The sequence below is a fragment of the Dermacentor albipictus genome, chromosome 2 (assembly GCF_038994185.2).
Source record: "Dermacentor albipictus isolate Rhodes 1998 colony chromosome 2, USDA_Dalb.pri_finalv2, whole genome shotgun sequence".
NCBI lineage: Eukaryota > Metazoa > Arthropoda > Arachnida > Ixodida > Ixodidae > Dermacentor > Dermacentor albipictus.
In genome coordinates, this window is record NC_091822.1 from 84,328,970 (window position 1) to 84,351,723 (window position 22,754).

General features: G+C 43.5%; 1 protein-coding gene across 2 annotated transcripts in view; it reads right to left on the minus strand.

The window, feature by feature from the left end:
* Positions 1-997: 997 nt before the first annotated feature.
* LOC139055985 (uncharacterized) overlaps positions 998-22,754 on the minus strand; it is a 97,452-nt gene continuing 75,695 nt past the window's right edge. Inside the window, exons 1-5 of one of the 2 annotated variants that reach the window (XM_070533712.1) lie at positions 18,642-18,766; positions 14,985-15,052; positions 8,701-8,747; positions 4,855-4,906; positions 998-1,178 (exon numbers count right to left, since the gene is read on the minus strand). In XM_070533712.1, coding sequence (XP_070389813.1) covers positions 1,048-1,178; positions 4,855-4,906; positions 8,701-8,747; positions 14,985-15,052; positions 18,642-18,751 — 408 coding nt within the window. In that variant the 5' untranslated portion in view covers positions 18,752-18,766 and the 3' untranslated portion in view covers positions 998-1,047. Of the gene's footprint in view, positions 1,179-4,854; positions 4,907-8,700; positions 8,748-14,984; positions 15,053-18,641; positions 18,767-22,754 lie in introns of those variants that run through there. The other variant, XM_070533713.1, reaches the window with a different exon arrangement.

Genomic DNA, 22,754 nt, shown 5'->3' on the forward strand with positions numbered 1-22,754 from the left:
AACGGGAATGCCCTGCGCCCTAAGTAATAGTGCTTGGTGATTTCGTTGTAGGTTAACAGTTGGTCCCTGTACTCAGGAGCGGGAGATCCAGCCCCTTCAGGGAGTACACGGCACACTAATCCTCGTGCCTCCCTGTGCGCCACCTCGTTGAGGTTACGCGGGGCTCCCTCCACTGTCCCCATGTGCGCCGGGAACCAGGTAACGGTATGCGAAGTGATATCCCTACCCTGCAGCAGTCTGTTAGCCGGTTCCGCAACAAGTCCTCTCGAGAAGGCTGTAATCGCAGATCGCGAGTCGCTAAACACCAAAACTCTTCTAGAATCAATTAGTGCTAGAGCAATAGCCACCTGTTCAGCAACCCCTGGATCTTTGGTATAAATGGAAGCAGCATTTCTAACGCTCCCTTTGCCATCTACTACCACCACCGAATAAGCATTTTTACCATTAATCCATGCGGCGTCAACAAACCCAGACTCCTCCTCCTGATCCTTTGCCTCTCGTAACAAAGCCCTAGCTCTCGCGACCCGCCTCCCTACATTGTGCACGGGGTGCACATTCCGCGGAAATGGACGAACCATGATATTTGCCCTAAGGTTCACGTTCAACTCGTGTAGGGGCACCCTATCGTGCGACACAGCCACCGATTCTTCAATTGACTCTAATATATACCTACCCGGCGGTGTACCTAGCAACCGCTCCCTCTGTGCGGAACGTTGAGCCTCAGCAATTTCATCTAAAGTATTATGCAAACCCAGTCGTAACAACATATCGTTTGACGTAGTCATAGGCAGACCAAGCGCAGCCTTGATGGCTTTTCTGATTAATGCATCCAATTTATTTTTCTCCCCCCTATTCCAATTTAGTGACCGTAAAGCATTTTCATACAGTCATTTTCATTTGTGTTTATAGAAATTCGTTCGCTACTGCTCCTACTAACCTTCTAATTGCGGACAAAACTCTGAAGCTGATCCGAGAGAGCACATGAGAAAGCAGCCGATTGATTTCATCTGATAGTTTTATTGGTCGTTTATGAAGAGAAAATATTATTCAGTGAACCGGCAGGGCTGATGAACATCCTCGCCCTTTGCAGGTACGTCCTAGTTTTCCTCTTCTCCTTAGCGGGAATCGTGGAGAAGGATGGTCTTCAAAGGATCTGCCTTCTTTTTGGTCGTCTTTGGCTAGAAAAATATATTTAGATATGTGCAAACGTGCTTTTTTTTTCTTTTGAGAAAACATTTTGCTGTCCACCTGGAGCTCAAACTTAGCTCAGCCAGATCATTAGTTCATTTCCTTATAAGTAGGGCAACACTTTTGCATATTTTTGTTGCCATAATTTTCAGTTTACTAGTGTGCTGCAGGAATGTGGTTATAAATGTGAATTATACATATATAATGAGAGAGCTGCCACAGTCAACAGACTGTAGAGGGGACCTTTCCTTAGTAGAAACCAGAATACCTCAATACATTCTGCAATTTTCCATGAATACAAAGAAACGAAGTGTATTGTTAATATCACGAGCTAACACAAAAAAATAACGCATTTTCATAACACAAAACAATTGTCGAGAACACTAATCCGTGGCCTAATGCACGAAGTAAAAACATTACGAATGTATATATTTGAAGCTTTAAAAATTAGCTGGTGCCTCAACATGCCTTGCTTCTAGTTGTAATGAAAAGGGCGTCACTCCATCGCTCATTTATTGTAGCGAGCAATATTTTTCGTTATATAGAGTCAGAAAGTATGAACAATTAAACAGTGGTTTGACCATTTGATGCTGACATCAATTTGCGCATTGTGCCTGGTAGCTCCACTCGCGTTGACATAAAAAACAAATTATTCGCGGTTTAGTTAAGTACTTTTACCGCAGATGCACTCAGTTCACAGTTAATTGCTATCGATGGGACCTGCAATAATCTGCACATAATGTGCTTATGCCTAGTATTCTTCGTTCCATCGTTCTTTGCGCGGTCCTTAACTTGTTCTCAAGCTTCTATGTCAGTCTCCAAGTCTCTGCCCCCTATGTCAGCACCGGTAAAATGCATTGATTGTATACCTTCATTTTCAGTGATAACGGTAAACGTCCAGTTAGGAGCTCACGATGTCTGCCGTATAAGATCCAACCCATTTTTATTCTTCTGTGAGTTTCCTTCTGATGGTCAGGGTTCCTTGTGATTAGTTGGCCTAGGTAACCATATTCTTTCACAGACTCTAGAGCCTGACTTAAGATCCTGAACTCTTGTTCCCTTGCCCGGTTATTCATCATTATCTTTGCCTTCTGCATATTAATTTTCAACCCCACTCTAACACTCTCCCTGTTAAGATCCTCAATCACTTCTTGTAACTCGTCTGCGGTGTTGCTGAATAGAACAATTTCATCGGCCAGCCGAAGGTTGCTGAGGTATTTGCTGTCGATCTTTACTCCTAGATATTCCCAGTTTAATAGCTTGAATACTTCTTCCAAGGACGCAGTGAATAGCATTGGAGAAATTGTGTCTCCTTGTCTCACCACTTTCTTTATAGGTATCGGCCTACTTTTCTTGTGTAGAGTTAAGGCGGCTGTAGAATTTCTTTAGATATCTTCCGGGCTATTTACGTAAGTGGTCTGTACTCCTTGATTACGCAACACCTCTATGACTGCTAGTATCTCTACTGAATCAAATGCTTTTTCGTAATATATGAGAGCCATATAGAGAGGCTTATTGTCCTCTGCGGATTTCTCAATAACCTGATTAATGACATGGATGTGATCTATTGTCGAGTATCCCTTCCTGAAGCCGGTCTGTTCCCTTGGTTGACTAAAGTCCAGTGTTACCCTCATTCTATTGGAGATTATTTATAATAATCTTATAATTTATAAGCTTATAATTTTTCAGTTGTTTAACGTCTCCCTTTTTATGGATTAGTTTAATGTTTGCATTCTTACAGTTTTCTGGGATCTTTGCAGTTGATAGACAATTCGTATAGAGAGCCTCCAGTGTTTCTAGCATTATGTCTCCTCCATCTTTGAATAAATCGACTGTTATTCCATCTTCTCCAGCCGCTTTTCCCCGCTTCATGTCTTGCAAGGCCCTTCTGACCCCATCGCTAGTTCTAGGAGGAGTTTCTGTGTCCTGTTCATTATTGTTTCGAATGGAGTGCTCCTGAGTTCTGTGGGTACTGTACAGGTCAGTATAGAATTGTTCCGCTGTTTTTATTATACCTTCGAGATTGCTGATGAGATTATCCTGCTTATCTTTCAGCGCATACATCCTGGTTCGTCCTATGCCAAGTTTCCTTCTCACTGATATCAGGCTGCGTCCATTTTTTACGGCTTCTTCAGTCTTTCTCACGTTATAATTTCGAATTCTATCTTATCTCTTGAGTTGGACGCTTTCATTCCTTGTCCTTTCTTTATTAGGTCCTTTGATACTTAGGAGGGCTTGCCTACTGGTTGCCTTGGTGCCTTGCCTACCCCTTCAATTTCTTCTTTGAGTATAGTCTCTCAGTTGCACTGACTGATCCCTAGTTCTACTGCACGCAGTAAATAGCACACCCAGACCATTTTCTTCATTTGCTCACAACTTACTCCAGTTTCTATTGAGTGTAGTCCATCAGTTGCACTAACTGATCCCCAGGCATATGCTCCACGTGGAAACTAGCACGCCTAGGTGCTCGTCTTCATTAGCTAACAACTCGATCTTTTTTAGTATCGTCTGGCAGTTGCGCTGACTGATTCCCTGTTAGGTGTTCTACACAGATAATAGTAGACCAGGTCGTCTTGTTCATTCGCTCACAACCCACCTTGGTTTCGTCCTGAAAACATGACTCAAAATTTCCTCTCTGTCGCCTATTACGCGGTCTTCAACTTCGCAGATATCGCAGTGCACTTCTGCTTGCCAGGCTATACATCGTCCAAAATGGAAGTGAATTATCGCTATAGTTCGGAGATTCTAAATTGCAACATCAGTTATTTCATCCGGGATATGATATATATATATATATATATATGTATATATATATATATATATATATATATATATATATATATATATATATATATATATATATATATATATATATATATATAATGCACCTAGATTTACGCTTTGCACTTCCCTCACATGAAGCGCAAGCGGCTCAACGCCTTGTTCGCAATCTACACCTACTCTAAAAGACTCACATTAAAATATGCATACGTAATCTTCGTGCGTCCTAATGCGCTTGTATGTGCATTCCGATTCCACCACAACTCTGACTCGCCGTCGTATCACTCTGCATGAGCGGAATACACCATTGCAACACCGGTTTGACACTTTCCCGACGCGACTAAGTGCTCTCTGTACGCTGGCGTTTGCCTGCTGCCTCTGGATCCGCCATTTGTCCTTGCTCCCGAGAAGTGACGGACGCGAGAAACGCGCGTAGCCACGTATCAAAGCACCGTGCAGACGACGGAACGGTTCATCGTACTCATCTAGGCTCATATTCGGTAAAATTGTTATAACCCACACTAGGACTAAGAAAGGCAAGCGTACTAGCCCTGTGGGCCTTCGTCTGGTGTGATTTATCCCGGTCTCGTCAAATGTGGGCATTTTCCATCCAGCTTATGTTTCTCGGCCAATCTCGGCTCAATATAGTGACCTTGTGGCAAATCAGAATTTAGACAGAAATTTTAAGACGTGGTGGCCTCGTAGCATATTTGCCGCCAGCTGACCTGCCTCCCATGTCGGAACCCCTTGCTGTTGATCCTTGATTGAGAAAAGGCCTTCCTAAGTGTCGAGGGGAATTTGAAGGCGGAATAAGAGTGGGAGGAAGGAAAAAGGATCTTCATTTATAATACGCTGGCATCAGGCGGGGCAAATAGCCTTTTGTACCTGGATCTTGAGGGGCACTCATGACCGTCTCGTCTCCCCTGGCTGCAGGATTCTGGAAAAATACGTTTAAAATTTCACAAATTTGGGACCTTTTGTGATAGTGTGCGCCGAGACAAAGGATCATGGTTTGTGCACCAAAAGCTAAACAGCTTTATGTGAAAAGGCACCTAATTAGTAGCGCTGTCAGGCCTAAACAGATTGATGTTAATTTAGTAAAACGTGTTACTTACCCACAAAGACATTCGCCGCCGCTCTTGCAATAAAATTGGTAGCGACAAATCTTAAGAATTTTCAATAAAATAAAGTCAAAGCCATTTCCCAATTTCGTCATCTTTTGCGCTATTTTTTTCAACCTTTCACTCAAACATGGGCGCTGTAATGTAAAGTATTCCAAACTTTACTATTCCAATTGTGCAATCAGCCCTCCGCGATTGGTCAAAAGCTTTCTTCAACCGCCCCCACTTAGCCTGTCTGCCACGCGACGTCACGAAAACCGGGATAGTTCCCAATCTGACAAGTCGTGTACACACTGATTATGCATGATTCCACCGAACAAAAGAAAAATAATTATTGCTGATTCGACGCATTTTCGCAAATAAAGTTCATTTCAATATAAAGTTCCTTTCAAAATAGAGTTCATTTCATCTCGCCTCACGCCTTTTCGCCATTAACCCTCTTCTAAGGTGAAAAGGTTTCAGGCTGCAAACACTTCACCTGTTTGTAACTCGACGTCAAAAAACCGCGAAAACTCATTACGTCAAAGTGATGTGTACGCGTTAAAGATGCATTAATATGCCGAACAAAACTGTATTTCTTTTTGTCTGAGTAGCCAGTGACTGTCCCGTTCCGAAAGGAATACAAAATAGCTGCCGCCGATCGCTCAGGCACTGGCTCCTCACACCTGCCGGAGAGCATGGGTTTATTTGTGTATAACAAAACGTTTTGCGTGGCCGTGTGACGTTAACGAGCCTTCTCGGCACGTATTTGACATCGCTCTGCCAACTCTTCTTTGCTGAGGATCTGTTTTAGTGGCATTTTTGACTCTTCGTTTCACGCCACTGCGATTTCAGACAAGCCACCGCGAGCTTAGTAATGCAAAGCGGACCAATCGCAGATGCTGGCATCTCCTTCTTCATGCGTTATCTTTTTTAAGTGCGCTGGCTCGGCCTCATCTAAACCCTCTCCAGTTGAGTGTGCTCCTCGCCTCTTGTCAGCCAATCAGATTAGAAGAACCGCTCAACGTAGGCAATGTTATTTGTTTTGAAAGCAAGCAAAAGTGACCTCCTATGAACGAGGAGAGTGTTTCATTGGGCTGTTCAGACAACGCTGAGGGTCACCGCCTGGTGCTTACGTCGGCGGTTACGCAAATTTCACGTCAGGAGACTGGAATAAAAGCACACAGGAATAGGTTTATGTTATACTGCCCTATATCAAGTATCTTCTCAAGTGATTTCTCTTGTTTGATTCTCTATTCATTTGCTATAGTTTCATCAGAACATTCAAGAATACCACACCACCCGGCCTAGGAACGATTCTATGGCAAATGTTCTCTAAATTCACGATAAGGGCAGCCATCATTTGCAGCTGTAACTCCAGCCAGGTAGTGGTTTGAATTTATGCACATGCGATGGAAAAAAGACTGGAATAAATTTTTTCAAAACACAGCTCAATCTCGGCTCACTACGGAGGTCAACGCACTGCAATACATTGTTTGTTGCTGCGATGAACTGGCCGTGCAGGGTATAACGACAATGTAGTAGGTGAACTCGTGCCAAACTCGCATTGGTACGGGGAAAGGACAATTACAAGTAAGAAAAGATGACGAAATTGTGATCTTTATTACGAGATCTCAAGCTTTTTGCTATAGTTGAGACATTGATTCAGTGTGTCTTTCTTTCATTTATTTCTGCAAGAAATTAAGAGCTTGCGAAGAGAAGCATGAGATTATTAAAGCATTAACATTTATGAATAGGTTATTAGGAAGTACCGTATTCACTCGTGTATAACCCGCCCCTCCGTATAACCCGCACCCCTAACTTTGAACTCCACCCAAAAAGAACCTCGCGTATAACCCGCACGTTTACCTGGAAAAAAAAAAGAGCACTAGAAAGATACAACTGCACGTTTCGTTTGCAGAACATTTATTCAAACTACCACCACCACCACGTCACTGGTTATCCGATTCTCAATCGTCGCCGCTCTTACTGGTGCCATCCGAGGCTGCATCGCCACTCTCAAAGACGTAGTCATCCTCGGAACCGTCCAAGCTGTTACTGACGGCGAATTTTTAAAGCTTTTACGCACCAAGTCGGCCCGTATCACATTCTACGCATCCACTATCAGGCACAGCAATGGAATATCGGGCCTTCGCACGCGTCCCGTCGGCGTGAGGGCTTAAAGGCCGTTGCCCGTCCACTGAGCATACAGCCGCTTCCCATGTGCCTTGAACGGCTTGTTCAGGCACACGTCGAGTGGCTGTAGCATGGACGTCATGCCGCCAGGTATTATAACGAGGTCGGTACCGGTCTCGGCGAGGCGGGCCTTCACTGCATCAGTGCAGTGGTCTGGGAAGGAATCCAGTACGAGCATTGACCGGCGTGCGGCAAGGTCTTCGTCCCCAGATAACTCGAAGCCATTCACCGACTAGGCCACTGTTCATCCAGGAATTTTCTTCCGCATGCACAAGGATTCCTAGGGGCACTGGGGTGCTAGGTTACGTCTTGCGTTTGAAAATGACATACGGGCGCAGTTTCTTGCCGCCAGCCAAAGCACATAACATGATTGTGCAGCGAAGCTTAGCATTTCCGCTGGTCAGCGCACTGACTGATTTGGAGCCCTTTTTTTCCATGATCATGTCCATCGGCATCTCAAAGTGCACAGGTGTCTGGTCAGCATTTCCCACCTGAGACAGCAAATAGCTGCGCTCCTTCCGAAGTGCGGTGACATATCGTTGAAAGTTCAACAGTCTTTCCTAGTAGGCATCAGGAAGCCGCTGGCACATGGTTGTTCGCCGCCGCATAGGGAATCCATGTCTTCACATGAAGCGCTGAGCCATCCACGGCTTGCATGAAACTCTCGTGGAATCTTCATTTCCCGGGCCAACTTCAGGGCTTCCATTTGCGCCATCTGAGTCGAAACAGCGTGGCCACGACTTCTCTGCTCCTGAATGAACTTGGCAAGCTGCATATTGAGGTGGGGGTACTCACCAGTCTTCGGACCACGAAACGCTTCCCTGTCCCCATTCGTTGTTTCAAGATTCTTTTTTTCTTCCTCCAGTCACGAATGCACTACTCGTCAACGTCATGCTGTCTCGCAGCAGCTCTGTCGCCGATTTCTTGGGCAGTGGCTATAATCTTTAGCTTCTCTTTCGCTGTGAAAAACAGCCGCCGAGTCGCACTCATGACGCCGAAACAAAGCAGGCAAATAGTGCAAACTGGGGTGTAGTACACGATACAGCGCCTGACACTAGGCTCAACAACGCTGGTTGAAAAAAACGTGGCCAATGGCGTGGGGAAGAATAAGTGGACTATGAATGCGGATTTGGCTATGCCCTTCGTGGGCCCCTCATCGGCTTCACAAGCGTGGATGACGATGGGAATGGTGAAGTACACGGGGGAGGCCACTGCGCATTGCCGTAAAGCCGACCCCCTCACCCCCAAAAGAAAAAACTCGCAGATAGCTCGCACCCTCCCTTTTTGAACGCGTTCTTTCTCATTTTGGTACGGGTTATACGTTAATAAATACGGTAAGTACAGATTGAAATGTTAATGGAAATAATATATATTTTTATTAAATAACGATATTGCCGAAAGCCCTGCGTTGCACAATATCGTTCGAAAAACTTACCATTACGCCGTCATCGGTGACTTCTCTATCCTCTTCATAGAAGGATGCTGAAGTGCAGAATGACTTTAGCCAGTGATGCTTAAATCATCATCATAATATCAATGTTCAAAGAGATTATAAAACGACATTATCAGCTTGTTTATAGGGTATGCTGTTTAGCCGTTATATTAGCGCTACAGTTTTGTTTTGAAGTACGGGGTCAAATGGTGATACTTTGCTTAAAATGACCTAAATTTGAACTGAATGCTTTACAGGACAGTTTGATCAGTGGCCGTAAGATATGTTGCCTATAGGGCCTTCACCTGCAACTTTTCTCTGCAGGAACTAAAGAAAACGAGTTCGTTTGGGAGATATTTATCGTGAAAAATGTCCCCTTGAACTGCACCACGCACTTTGTTTACTGTAACGCTGTGTCACTCTTTAAAATATATCGGTCCTGTTTTTTTAAAGCTTGAACGGAAGCTGTGCGAGAGGTCTGGAGCAACGTAGTCATTTCAGGCATGGTTCAAATATTTCTTAGACATCATTGACATGCTGTTAACAAAAACAGTCCTCCTGATGTGTGGAAAACAGTGCAGTAGCGCTGTTGTTTTTTGTTTATTTTAGCCAAATAACAAAAATTGTCACAATATGACGACCTTAAGGAAGCACTAACTCCGTGAGTCGATATTATGGCTAATGAAAATTCAAAAGTAGAAACTGTAATACACAGGCAAATCACTGAACGAATTCCTTGTTTCAGAAATTTGGTACAATCTCATCTTTATTTCTCCTAATGTTTTCACGTTACTTAACGTGCTCTTGTTAGGATACGCTGTTCAAAGAGAACCGTTCCTGTTGACATTCCCTGGAGCATACAGTAGAATTCATTAAAACTTCTTTCTGGGCGAGTTGGTGCATACTTGACATAAAACTATTTACAGCGCAAACACATGCAACCACAAAGTAAGGGACAGGACACAAGCGCTGACTGTCAACTAACATTTATTAACGGAAGACGGGTGCCTTATATAAGGGGAAAGGCAGAAGCGAAAGGGCAAGGGAATGATACAATCGGGGAAAATGATGATGCGCATCGATAAACGAACATGCCAGCAGTCAACGCATTCAGGCGCGAAGAAACAAGAAAACGATGAAACTAGACAAACACTAACAAAAGACGAGGGATACTAAGATACAGTGAAATCAGAAAGCAGCCGCTTCCAAAAATTGAAGCTCTGCCGCAAAAAGCGATACAGAAGGGGTGCTTACGCACTTGCTGCCATATTTGTGTATGTAGAACGTTTCCAAACTGACGCGCGCCGTCTCGTCGGCACTCTTCCCGAGAATCTTCGTCTCTCCCAAACGAGCCTCGCAACCTGTGCATCCAATTACATGCGCGACCAAATGTGCGTACTTGTCCTTTAAGTTGCTTAAATTTCGGGCATGTTCCCCCAAGCGTTCATTAATGCAGCGGCCGGTTTGGCCGACATAAGCCTTTCCACACTTCAAGGGAATGGCGTAGACCACTCCTTTGGAACACTTGATGAACGGCTTCTCATGTTTTAGCTGGCAACCTCTTTTTTTAGAGTTGCAGATGCGTGGGCATAACTGCGCCAGCTTGTTGGGTGCCGAAAAAACAACGGAAACACCATGCCTGTTGGCTACCTTCTTAAGACTGTGCGAAGTCTTGTGCAGGTACGGCACAACCAAAGGCTTGTCGGTCTTCCGACGGTCATCTTTTACTCGTGTTCCCAGTTTTAGCTTCTGAAGGAGGGTCTCAGACACCGCAATCAAAACCGAATGGGGGAATCCCGCCGCCACAAGTCGGCTGGCCTGATTCTCAAAACTTGTCTGCATCAGGTGCGGGCACGACTTCTGAAGAGACGATTCCAAACAGTGCGACGCTATAGCTCTTTTTACAGTTTTGGAATGCGCTGAATCAGTAGAAGATCAACATCGTGTCTAAGAGAGGCATTAGTTATTCAGAAAGAAGTACCAGATTTTAGCAGTGCAAAATTGTAGGCTCGATTCGGATCATGGTTATTGTTTTGAACTGATGCGAAGACTACAAAAAGTATATCGCCTAAGCCGCTAGAGGAGGCAAGCTGCACTGTTGTATTTACACAATTCATCCGCCCTAGATGAAAACTGTAAAGGAAAACTTTTCAGTACAGTGAAGGGAGCAGAAAGAACAGATGAGCCCTTCTCTATATTCCGTAACCTTGCTTTAGCATCTATGGATGACTACATCATCTGTCCACGCAAATACATGGGACTTCAGAAGAATGCAATCATTTTCAAGAAGAAAACTTTTACACGGTCCTCTGAAAGTTTCTCTAAATGAAGGTTAAAATACAACAGCGGTTATACACTTTCCCTTGTCCTGAGAATGGTAAAGTTTTGCTTATCTATAGCTGGCTTTTAGTTTTCTTGACCTATATACAAGGCACACCAGAACTCGTAATGAGCCCTGTCACATAAGCAGGCGTACGTACACTCCTTTACAATCTCACAGATGAGCGATTTCGGAGACAAGGCTTCAGTTACTATTCGCTTAAAGCAACGGCTTACTTGCATCACCACGCAGAGGCTTCAGTTACAACTGCACTACTACATTTGCATTTTCGGCGTGTGAGTAAAACAACACTGTTCGATTTACACAAATCATCCGCCCTAGAGGAAAACTGCACCAATGCAATTACTCCTATTCTGTAGAGTACAATTGAATTGCTGCAGTACTTTGTTAATGCTTAAGAAGTGACAAGCTCACTTGCTCTACGGCAGATGGCCTATAAGTACTCTAAAATGAAGCCGTACCTGTGACAACCTGATTGACGTACCGTTTACGCGTTTTGGACACATTATAATAGCATGTCAAAACAAAATGTCGCAGATTAAGCAAATTATGTAACAACTTTCAGTTGGACCAGCAGTGTTCCTTCTTTTTGTTATGAAACGTCGTGACATTAGATAAATATTTTTATCGTTTTTTAATACGCGCATCGCGCATTTCATATTAGAGCTGGTATCTTGTTTGATTGTCCAAAATGTTTCCTACTTCACCGGCACTGCAAAATATGTGATGCCCCGTGGCACGGGCTTTAAAATGTAGCATTGGAAAACTCCACGTTTAAATAGGCATAATGAGAAAAACGTTTTTGAGTGAAATACTAAAAAAGCATATCTAAGAGAACATGAGTGTCAATATGGAGTAATAAGTAGATAAATAAATGCTAATAAAGCGCGTATTCGCAATTGCGAGCTCGATATCTTTTCTCTAGCAGGTAGCTTGCTCCACCGTAATTACTAAAATATCCTTTGCACCACCAGCATGCTTCAGTTAGCGAAACCTAAGGGATTAGAAAGCACAGAAAGGCTCGAAAAGATTGGATAACTAAGGCTCTCTTCGTAGGAGCAAAATAAAAAAAACTTGGTGTTCTCCGATTTTCTCAAAACAAGAAGTTTCGAGATATTGGCTGAGTAAAAGAAGTTTCGTAATATACTAAACACAGATCTAAAGAAAGCAAAGTCATACTTTCACAGAAACAAGATATCGCACATAGGGACAACCCTAAGCAGATCTGGGAAGAAATTAAAATTCTCATAGGTAACAAAACTAACACAACACCTCTTGAAATGCTGATAAATTGTTTTTTTTTCTTCATACTGGAGTTGCATTAGCAAAACAATTTAATGCACCTTTCCTGGAGGCGGGCAAATATACAGCCTCAAATATTCTCCCAACTAATACTCCCTTATGTCATACGTGCACACATCAAATTCTGACTCGATATTTCTGACACCAACAAGAGAAGCAGAAATTACAACCATTATTGGTTCTCTAAGAAATACCTATGCTCCTGAGGATGATCACCTTTCAATATTGCCAACTAAACATTCTGTTGCATGCTTCATAGGCCCGTTGACTTACATACTTAATCAAATATTGCTTACTGGAGTGTTCCCGAATTAGTAGTAGCCCGTGTTACTGTTGTTTTCGAAGGCGGAAAGAAAACAGAATTCGGTATTTGCCGGCCAATTTTAATTCTGTCAGGATTGTCTAAGGTTGCTGAAAAATAATTTACACGTGCCTTTTTGGTTTCTTTTCCTCCAAGAAGGTGATACGCGATCATCAATATGACTTCTAACCCGGCAAGTCAACTGAGACCGCATAACTTTATTTTAAAGATGTCTTAATTCGAAACATTCGAATAAGACTTTCATACTATTGGCACCATCCTTGGCTTCAGCAAGGCGTTTGATTCGCTCCAACATGATATTCTACAAACAAAATTACAAGCTTACGGGATTCGTGGCATCGCTAAAGGCCTAATACAAAGCTGCCTGACTGGAAGACAACAGTACACAAGGCTGCATAGCAGCATTTGGTCTGACCTTGGAACATTAAAATATGGCGTACCTCAGGGATTCGTAATGGGACCTCTGCTATTCACTGCGCGTATAAATGACTTCGTAACCATTTCTCCAACTTCGAGCGTTATCTTATACGCTGATGATACTAACGTCTTCTTTTCTGGCTCAGACGTAAAGGAACTTGAGCATCAAGCGGATATGTGGCTTGACAGGCTTGACTGAATGTAAATCAATTGACATTAAATATTAAAAAACAATTTCATACTATTACATGCAAAAAAACAAAGCAATAAAGCGCCACCCCAGCTCCATTTTGATGATTCAAAAATCGCAGGTAATAGTAGTTGCAAGTTTCTGGGTGTACACTTCCGCGACGATATGAGCTGGTCCGATCACGTCACTTATGCCAAATGAAAATGGCTCGACCCATAATTGTTACAAGTCGCATAAACCATTTTTTTCCATATTCCGTAGAAAAGCAGCTACTTTTTTCCCTTGTTCACTCGCACTTCACATACTGCAACAATTAGGTTCGGGCACGTGTAATAAGACTGATGAAAAAAATTTATAATCATGGAACATAAAAGCACTTAAACCATTAACGAGAAGGCCAGGTAGCCATAATAACTTATTCTTCTGTTTTTCACGTAATGCGTCTCAGTAAGTACTGTAAGTTTAAACTAGTGGGTCTTATCTATCATCGTATAAAACAAGATTTTCTTTCATTCAGCGATATGTACCTCAGCAGTGATATTCACTATAACTTACGAACGATCTTACTTGTTTCGATTAGACCAAGGACAAATTATGGCAGTCAATCACTAGATCAGCAAGCAATAGAAATATGTGATAGTTTTCCTTTTGTAGTGTAAATCGAACAATTGAGCAGATCTGTATACCATATTCAAAAGAAAGTAAGGTTACTTTTCTACAGAGGTTGAGGCGTTTTTGTGTAGGTGCGTGTGTCTTCTCCCCAATGTCCTTTTTTTTGTACATAAGCTCGTATCCTACCAACTGCGATGTCTACCTCTGTTTGCTTAAGTGTATTTCATTACACTCCATATGCAACGTTATGCACATGGTTTAGTCTTACTTGACATTTAGTTTGGAGTGTTTATCTTTTTATTTCCTTATGTTTATTGATCATATTGTTAACATCAGGTGGAATTGTTCATATTTTATTATTTATTTTTTCATTTTAACAATACTGTAGGCCTTTGCACAGGCCCAAACAGGAAGTGAATTGTAAAATACACATGAGCATGGAAAAACAGGAAAAAAAAGAAAAAGTATAGAAAACAAAAGAAAACTGCCATACAACAACACTGGTATTCAACACAAGACACTTTCTTTGTTTCTCATGAATCAAGGAATAACAAAAAGTGCTCAAAACAGATGCAATATTAGTCGCATTGCATTTATTGCGAAGGTTTGCATGTAACTGGTAAATGTTTTTTGATGAATTTATGTATGCGATGCATTTGAACTGAGATGTTATTGAACGTTTCTTTGCCGACCCCACTGCTGACTCGCTTTTTTTTTTACGAACCTGTATCTAACCATAGTTAGGAAACATGCTCTGTTTGTTTCCTTTGGGCTCATCTCGTTGGTGTGAAACATTGTTATAAATACATACATGTCAGAATAAACAGTACTTACTATTTATTCTTTTGGAACTCCTATCAGCGTTAGGCTGTCCCGGAACTGTCGTCGGTGGCATTTTTTTTCAGCTACTATAGGTCAAATAATACTCAGCATTCTGTTTCTGTTAAGATCGTAACTCCGCTAAAAATTTTCAGTAAAATAAGAAACTGAAACACTTCAAATCGCCTTTATCCGTACGAATGCCTCTAATAATCAGCGAAAAGCACTTGTAAGTGTGGGGGCGAGCAATATGAAACTTTAATACGATATGATGCCGTACTTACCTAGAGTGAGCGCAGCGAAAGTAAACAGTAGAAGGCATGTCAAGCATCCTCGCATCATACTGCTCATACTGCACAAAAAGCAGACAGGAGAATCATCAGCGAATTATATATCTTGCGCGGGAAATGCGTTGTCTCCTTTGCGCTTTCCCAGAATGTACTACTGACAAAAGATAATCTGTCCTGCATATGGAGCTGTGCAAAATAAATATAGATACAAATGAAATAGGCAGTAAAGTGATATCTCTAATGAAAGATAAGTGAAGGGGGTAGCAAGGACGAAGTGCCGCCCATGGAAGGCAAATCCCCTGCCACCCTTTAACGCGTGGGGTGCTCTAGCAGTTGAGCAAGGGTGATGGTGCCATCTCCTTCCTCACTTGTTGTCATTTATGCGCGGGTATCAGAACTTTATCTCATGAAGTGGTGAAGGTGATAGATTTAAAACATCCATTAGGTTACAGTCGTCATGTAGTAGGCTATCTTATGCCAGATAAATGACCAGTATATGCCCGTGTGCTGCTTCAAGAGCGATCGACGCTGCCAAAGTCGAAACACCCTCTGTTAAATGTACGAACAGAATAACAAGAACCAACAGACTAAATGTCTAGCAATAACACACGAATTGTGCAGAAAATGATGCTAAGGAATATATTCAGTGAGTCACTATGTAGCTTATACAGATACGCTGGAAAGAGACGACGAACCCTTTGGAAGACGTGTTTACTTAACGTTTGGCCATACCGGGGTTTTATAAAGTAGTAATCTTATATATATATATATATATATATATATATATATATATATATATATATATATATATATATATATATATATATATATATATATATATATATATGTGTGTGTATATATATATATATGCATGTATAGAAGCGGGGTTACTTCAAAGTTCAGCAGGCAGGATCCGGCGTAACATACTCAGGAAAGGGATGACGAACCTCTTGGACGACGTATTAACGTGTTCGGCTGATGGACCAGCCTTCGTCAGAGTACAGTAACGTACAGTACAGTACAGGAACCCTGGCTACTGTACTCTGACGAAGGCTGGTCCACTAGCCGAAAACGTTCAGCAAATACGTCTTCCAAAAGGTTCGTCGTCGCTTGTCTGAGTACGTTATGCCGGGTCCTGCGTGCTGAACTTTGAAGAAATCCCGCTTATATATATATATATATATATATATATATATATATATATATATATATATATATATATATATATATATATATATATATATATATATACATTTACTACGTTATAAAATCCTGGTATGGCCAAAATTAGAATACGCTGCAGTCATACGGGTCCGCTTTCACGAAATCCTAATACAATCCCTTGAACCAATCCAAAACATCGCAACTCCTTTTCTTTTCTGGAGCGAAATCACATCTCGGCTTCAGCCTCTGGCAACGCGTCGCAGGATTTCCCGCCATTGATTTTTTCATAAGCTGGGTCACCTCCTACTCTTCATCCGAAATTTACGTCACGGCAATATTACTTATCTTTCCGTACTGATCATCAGCATAAAGTTAAAATTGATGCATGCAGCGCACTATATGTTTTACATTCGTTTTTTCCACGTACGTCAAAAGATTGGAATGAACTTCCGTCTGATATTGTTTGCATTAACAACAATGAAACTTTTCGAAAAGCACTAGCTAACACTGTGTAATAGCAGGCATTTGATCGAACTGCTATTGGTTGTTTTCTTTTCTAATGTTACTTATGCGTGCCGTTTTCTATTACTGCATTTTTCATGCTTTCAGCTAACATTGTATAATTAGCAAATATATTGTACAAGCTGGTAATACATTTCGTTCCTATTGCTTGTATAACCCACACCCCTCGCGCATGCAGAGGGGAGGCATATATATTATCGCAACCAAATATAAGTGCGCAATAAAGCAAAAGCGGAATGGAAGTAGAAGCCGTGATAACTTATTGCTACCGGTGGGAGCCAGAACCCCAGCATCCACATGCCGGGTCAGGAGATCTACCAACTGAGCTCCAGTGTCAGTCGTCCGCTTGCCCACTCTCTTCGTTATTAGGTGCATACCAGGGGGAACCCAAATGTAAATCTTTTTTGTTATTATTTTCTCCATGCTGCGTAAATTCCTACCGAATAATAGCTTTCAGAGTACTCTCCCTAAAATAAAATGACTAGTCCCACCGCTTTATCGAGTGTTCAAAACTGTTACAATCTCCTGCAACCTCATGCACCTGAATGCTTCCATCGTTTTCTTCTTTACGCCCTTGCAACCTTGGAACACTTCTTTTTATTGTCTCCTTTCACTTTCGAATGTTGCAAGGGGCGAGATAGGGGTAGCACAAGGAGGTTGCGGTAACTTTGTGAATAAATTTTTCGTGCTGTACGTAGGTTCTATTTTGTGTAGGCAGCAGCGTTGTAATGCGGAAGCCACTCACCTAAGCTCCAGATATTGAGGGGTCTTGTCCGAACTACGTAACGTAAATACTTCTACGTAAAAGTGCTGCTGAATTCCGGATTTTATGATACGAACTTGAAATCAACAACCTCTTTCATATAACCTCTTTCCTTTTTTCCTGATGTAATTGAACTATGGAACAAGCTCCCAAGTGATGTTGTGGAGAGTGTGAACGTGCAACGATTTGAGCTGGGTGTCGATATGTTTTTGAGAAATGGCGTACAAATTTTGAATTCTGATTCGTGATTGCTCATTGAAGTATTTATGAAATGTATATGTCCTTCTTCCCTCCCTGTAACGACCTTCACTGGAGGGTTAACAGTATGACCAAATAAATAAATAAATAAAGAGTGTTCAACATGGAGCAGAACTTCATGCGCACAGGTCGTTCTTTGACATCGTCTACCGTAAGAACGACGCAACGGCCACCGCGGATCAAGGAAAACAAACAAATGACAAATGACGGTGCAGCGAGTCGAAAAAACTTTACACACAGAGCCTGCTTCGCAAACTGATAGAGACGGCAGTGTAGCACCGTCAGGTAAGACTTCGTAGAGGCACACCTTGGGCACGAAAATGTGCGACATTGTTAGCAGATCATGGTCAAGCAGGCACAAACGAGAACAAAGTGAGGAGTAGACAACACAAGCGCTTCTGCGCCTCACTTTGCCCTTGTTTGTGCGCGCTTGACCGTGATCTGCTATGCGTAACCAACTAGCCTAAAGGTCAGTGCTCTTTAGCTTCAATATTGTTAGTAGGCCTTATATAACTGTTGGGCCTTGCACCGACGTTACTCTATTAGTCCACGAAAGGAAGCGGTTGCATTACACTTGAAAATGTTGCGTGCTTATTTGTAGGAAATAATGCGGGCATATTGCAGAAACAGTGTTTACTTTGGTTAGGTATTATCGTTACAGAAGAGTAATCCAAGGAGAGCAACTCTTACTCAATTCAATTTCTTTTCTTTTTCGATTCGATAACTTGGCCCGGTTCTGAAGCAAATTTCTCCAAAATATAAAGTTTCCACGATGGGCATACCAGAATGCTACTGCGCGAGCAACAACGTTACGAGCGAGCGCGCAGATAACCTCCTTAACGTTGCTGCGAAGAATTACGTTTTGTCAAAAAGGTTAGATATCCTGTATCACCGCACAAAAAGAAGGAACAACCCTTGTTCAGGTCACCGACCAGAAAGCTCACCTGATAACGTGGCCGTGAAGGCGCAGTAGTGGCCTCAGGAATGAGTGGTTCGCGTTTCTGTGTGTGTCGCCGGTATAAATACTGGTGCTGCTCGTGCAATCCAATGACATGAGCTGTGAAAATAAGGTTGGAGGCCGGAGGCCCCGTTCGGAGGACAGGAAATTCCAACACGTCCAGCTGTTCCGACCACCTGATGGGCGGAGAAGGCCGGCGCTTTGTAGTCGCCGCCTAATTTGCAGAAAACGTGCTCGCGAGAGCTCCTCCATTAAGGCGAGCTAATAACTATTGGACGTACGCATCCTCTCTCTTGGCCTCCGTAATTCTCTCGATAAGCTGCCGTTGACAGGTGAGCAATGGCTTTTCTCACGCCGGAGCCATATTGACATGCTGCGTTGTTACCCGTTGTCAGCGTGCATGGTTGACTACTGCCAAAGCCGTGTGGTTGACTACTGCTGTTCACCCTGAACATTTACAAGTCAGCAGGACACGCGTTGCAAACACATCAACGTCAACACGAAAGTGCCTCTCGTACTTGTCGAGATATGCGTAATATGAAAGGTCATTATCTTTTTGCTAAGTGTGCTTACGCTGGCCAAGCAGTAGGCGGGCAATCTAAAAACGATGGGTATGACAGACTCCAATTGGGCATTCTTCGATGATGGCGTCAATAGCAGAAACGTTGCCGAAAGCCAGCAAGTTCTAGGCGTTGGCAATAATACCCTTTAATATGTGTGCCACATTGTCTGTTTCAGACATTTTCCTGTCAGCTTTGTGGCAAAGAGCCAGGACGTCTTGTATGTATGAGCCGTACGGCTCTCTCGGGCTTTCAGCACGCGTAGCAAGGACCTATTTTGCTGCGACCGTGCGCCCGAAGGGGTCGCCGAACAGTTCCCGAAGTTTTTCGTCAAAAATCTTCCAGCTTATTAATTCGTCTTCATGGGCTCGGGACGACACGCCCGGGGTGCCACTCAGGTGAAAAACGACGTTAGCGAGCATGACCGTTGGCTGACAACTGTTATGAGTGCTGACGCGTTCATAAAGGCTGATCCATTCTTTGACGTCAGTGACGCGCGTCCAAGCCGTACAACAGACGAGGGTCCGGAGCGTGTGAAAGCATCACTACTGGAGGAGTCTGACGAGTTGTAGCCTACGCTGATGAGGTCTCATCTCCTGAAGGGATGTATGGTAGCAAGCTAGATGTAGCGACCGCTGTGGAGCTCCGTGGTGAGGACGGGGATCGCAAACCTCCACCAGAATGTTACGTGTAGAGAGACAAACAAAGCAACTAATTACAATGTATTTACAAGAGCAGCGGACCTAGGGACAAAGATGGTAACCAGCTCCTGCTAAAGCCCACATCCCCGTCTTCGCCTTCCTTTGCGGCATGTATCTTATAGGCCTGTTATATCGTAACACTAGCCACTGACAGCCTATAACAGGTTGATCTATACAAGCATGTAATGGCCGGTGTTCCTGAAATTCACGAATACTCACTCGTAACCGGTTCTTCCTCTTATATGTTGTCATTGTAGTTTGGAGTGAAGAGAAATTTGAGTGTTAAAACCGACAGGTGATATTCGTAGTTCATATAGGCTGCTCATTAGGATATTTTCGACAGCAAGTGCGTTGTGTTGTGGGGACCCTAGCAAAGCTCTCCGTTGGCGAGTTTCGATCTGGTGCTGGTACGTCGTTTCTTTACAGTCGTAGGTTTAGCGAGCTCTGAATGCGGTACAATTTAGCGCTTGGTAAGAACAGGGGCCCTGTGGCTTATTACATCCACCACACCGTAATGCCAAGAAAACCTGATAGACACTACTTAGTCAGCTGTGAAGTAAATCATCCGCGAGACGAACTGGTGGACTGTAAGGATTAAACCACTTCTTTTCGTAAAATTCTCACAGAGATAGCTCTACTGCTCCAGGCAAACAACCAGAAAACGCCTGGTTCCGTAAATACGGGGCCCTATAACGTAAAACTATTCCAATATGTTTTTATTCTATTCTCCTGACGTCAAATTTGCGTAACCGCCGACGCAAGCATCGGGCGGTCGCCCACAGGGTTGTCTCAACAGACCAATCAAAAGACCTCCTCGTTCCTAGGAGGTCACTTTTGTTTGCATGAAAAACGAATAGCATTGCCTACACTGATCGGCTTGTCTTATCTAATTGGCTCACAAGAGGCGAGGAGCACGCTCAAGGGGAGAGGGACTCCATGGGGCCGAGCCACTCCACTGAAAATCGATAACCGGAAGAAGAGGGTGCTGCCGGCGTCTGTAATTGGTCCACTTTCCCTTACTTAGCTTACGGTGGCTCGTCGACAATCGCGGCGGCATGGAACAAAAGCTTAAAAATGACGCTAAAACGGATCCTCAGGAAAGAAGAGTTGGCAGAACGAGGTTGTAAACGTGCCGAAAGTGCTCGAAAACGTTGCACGGCCACGCAAAAGCTTTATTACACGCAAATAAACCCATGCTTTCCGGCAGGTGCGAGTAGCCAGTGCCTGAGCGATCGGCGGCAGCCATCTTTTATTCCTTTCGGAACGGGGCAGCCTTCGGCTATTCAGAAGAAAATTCAGTTTTGTTCGGCATATTAATGCATCTTTAACGCGTACACGTCACTTTGACGCGGTGGGTTTTTAAGGTTTTGTGACGCCGCGTGAGAGGTAGGTGAAGTGGGTTCAGCCCGAAATCTTTTCGCCAATAGCCGAGGGATAATGGCAAAAAGATGTCGAATCAGAAATAACTATACTTATTTTGTTCGGTCATATCATGCATAATCACTGCGTACACGTCATATCAGAAGGGGGGCGATCGCGATTTTCGTGACGTCACGTGACAGGGAGGTGAAGTGGGGGTGGTCCAAAAATGTTTTTCACCAATCGCGGAGGGCTGATTGCAGAATTGGAATAGAAAAGTTTGGAATAGTTTTATGTTATAGCACCCCTAAGCTTCAAGCTTAGCCAAGGTAAACTGGAACGCGCATAACGCTGTCATCGCTCTGTGCGTTCGAACTGAGAGCGCCGACCACGCCGAGCGGCGTCTCTCTCTTTTCTGTTAATCGTATCTCGTGCGCCACCGAGGGGCGACACCTGCTACGCTACTGCCATGCTCATTACGCCAGCCTCCAGAGACGGCTTCAGTGCAACGCTAAACCATGCTATCGCTTTTAATGGTTCGCCATAGAGAAAGAAATTCCACAAGAGGGGACTCTCAGCAAAAACTGGCAATAGGAAACGCGTCACGCCTAGTTTCAACAACATCCGTTATTTGACGCGAGCACCGGGCAAAAAAAGAATGTGAAATGAACTTAGCGACAACGTTTCATTGTTTTTTTTATTCTTTCCCACTGAAACAAAAAATGTTTTGGGTGGTAATGACCTTATACTGTGCGACTAATTTTATTGCGTTGCCTAGCGACAAGCTAGCGGCCCACCTGACGCGCGTGCATACCTCATGCGCCAGACAAGCCGCAGGTTCTTACCGCGCAGGAGTGAGCGAGGCCGGCTGCGCATGCGAAGCTCCCGTGCTCGGCGACCCGTCTCTTTTGGATGCAGCCCGTTCTTTTGGGCTCCCGGCGTTCTCTTGTGTTCCGTCTGCATTTCGACACGTCACCGCTGCACTACTGGGCAACAGCAAGGTGTCGAATTTTGTTTGGCAGTCTGCGGCGCACTTAAGCACATTTAGGCTTACTGCACAAACTGTCCTACATGGTGACGCAGTTATCGAAAAACAGCTCCGCCGTCCAGGCCTAGTTAATTTGAGTTAACTACTCGTACTGGGTGATGTTCGCGGCGCTTTCTATGAGCCTAAGAATTATTAAAACTTATTTCGGTAGTTCTTGGGCACGCTCACCGCACCTGTCTTTGTGTCGAAAAGCACCTCGGCCGTGTGACGCGGTTTCGCTTGTACTGAATCTTACCGGGACAAGTTTTGCCACTTTCTCTGACTCCAGACATTATTGTTACTAATTTTGCTGCTTATTCGGGTACTTTTTAAGCACAGTGGCCGCGCTCGGCGTAGAGGGGCAGTTAGCGAAAAGAAGCTCGGCTGTGTGCCACAGTTACTTTCGCGTGTCCTGAATCTTACTGGGAGAAGTTCGTGACGCATTATCTGAC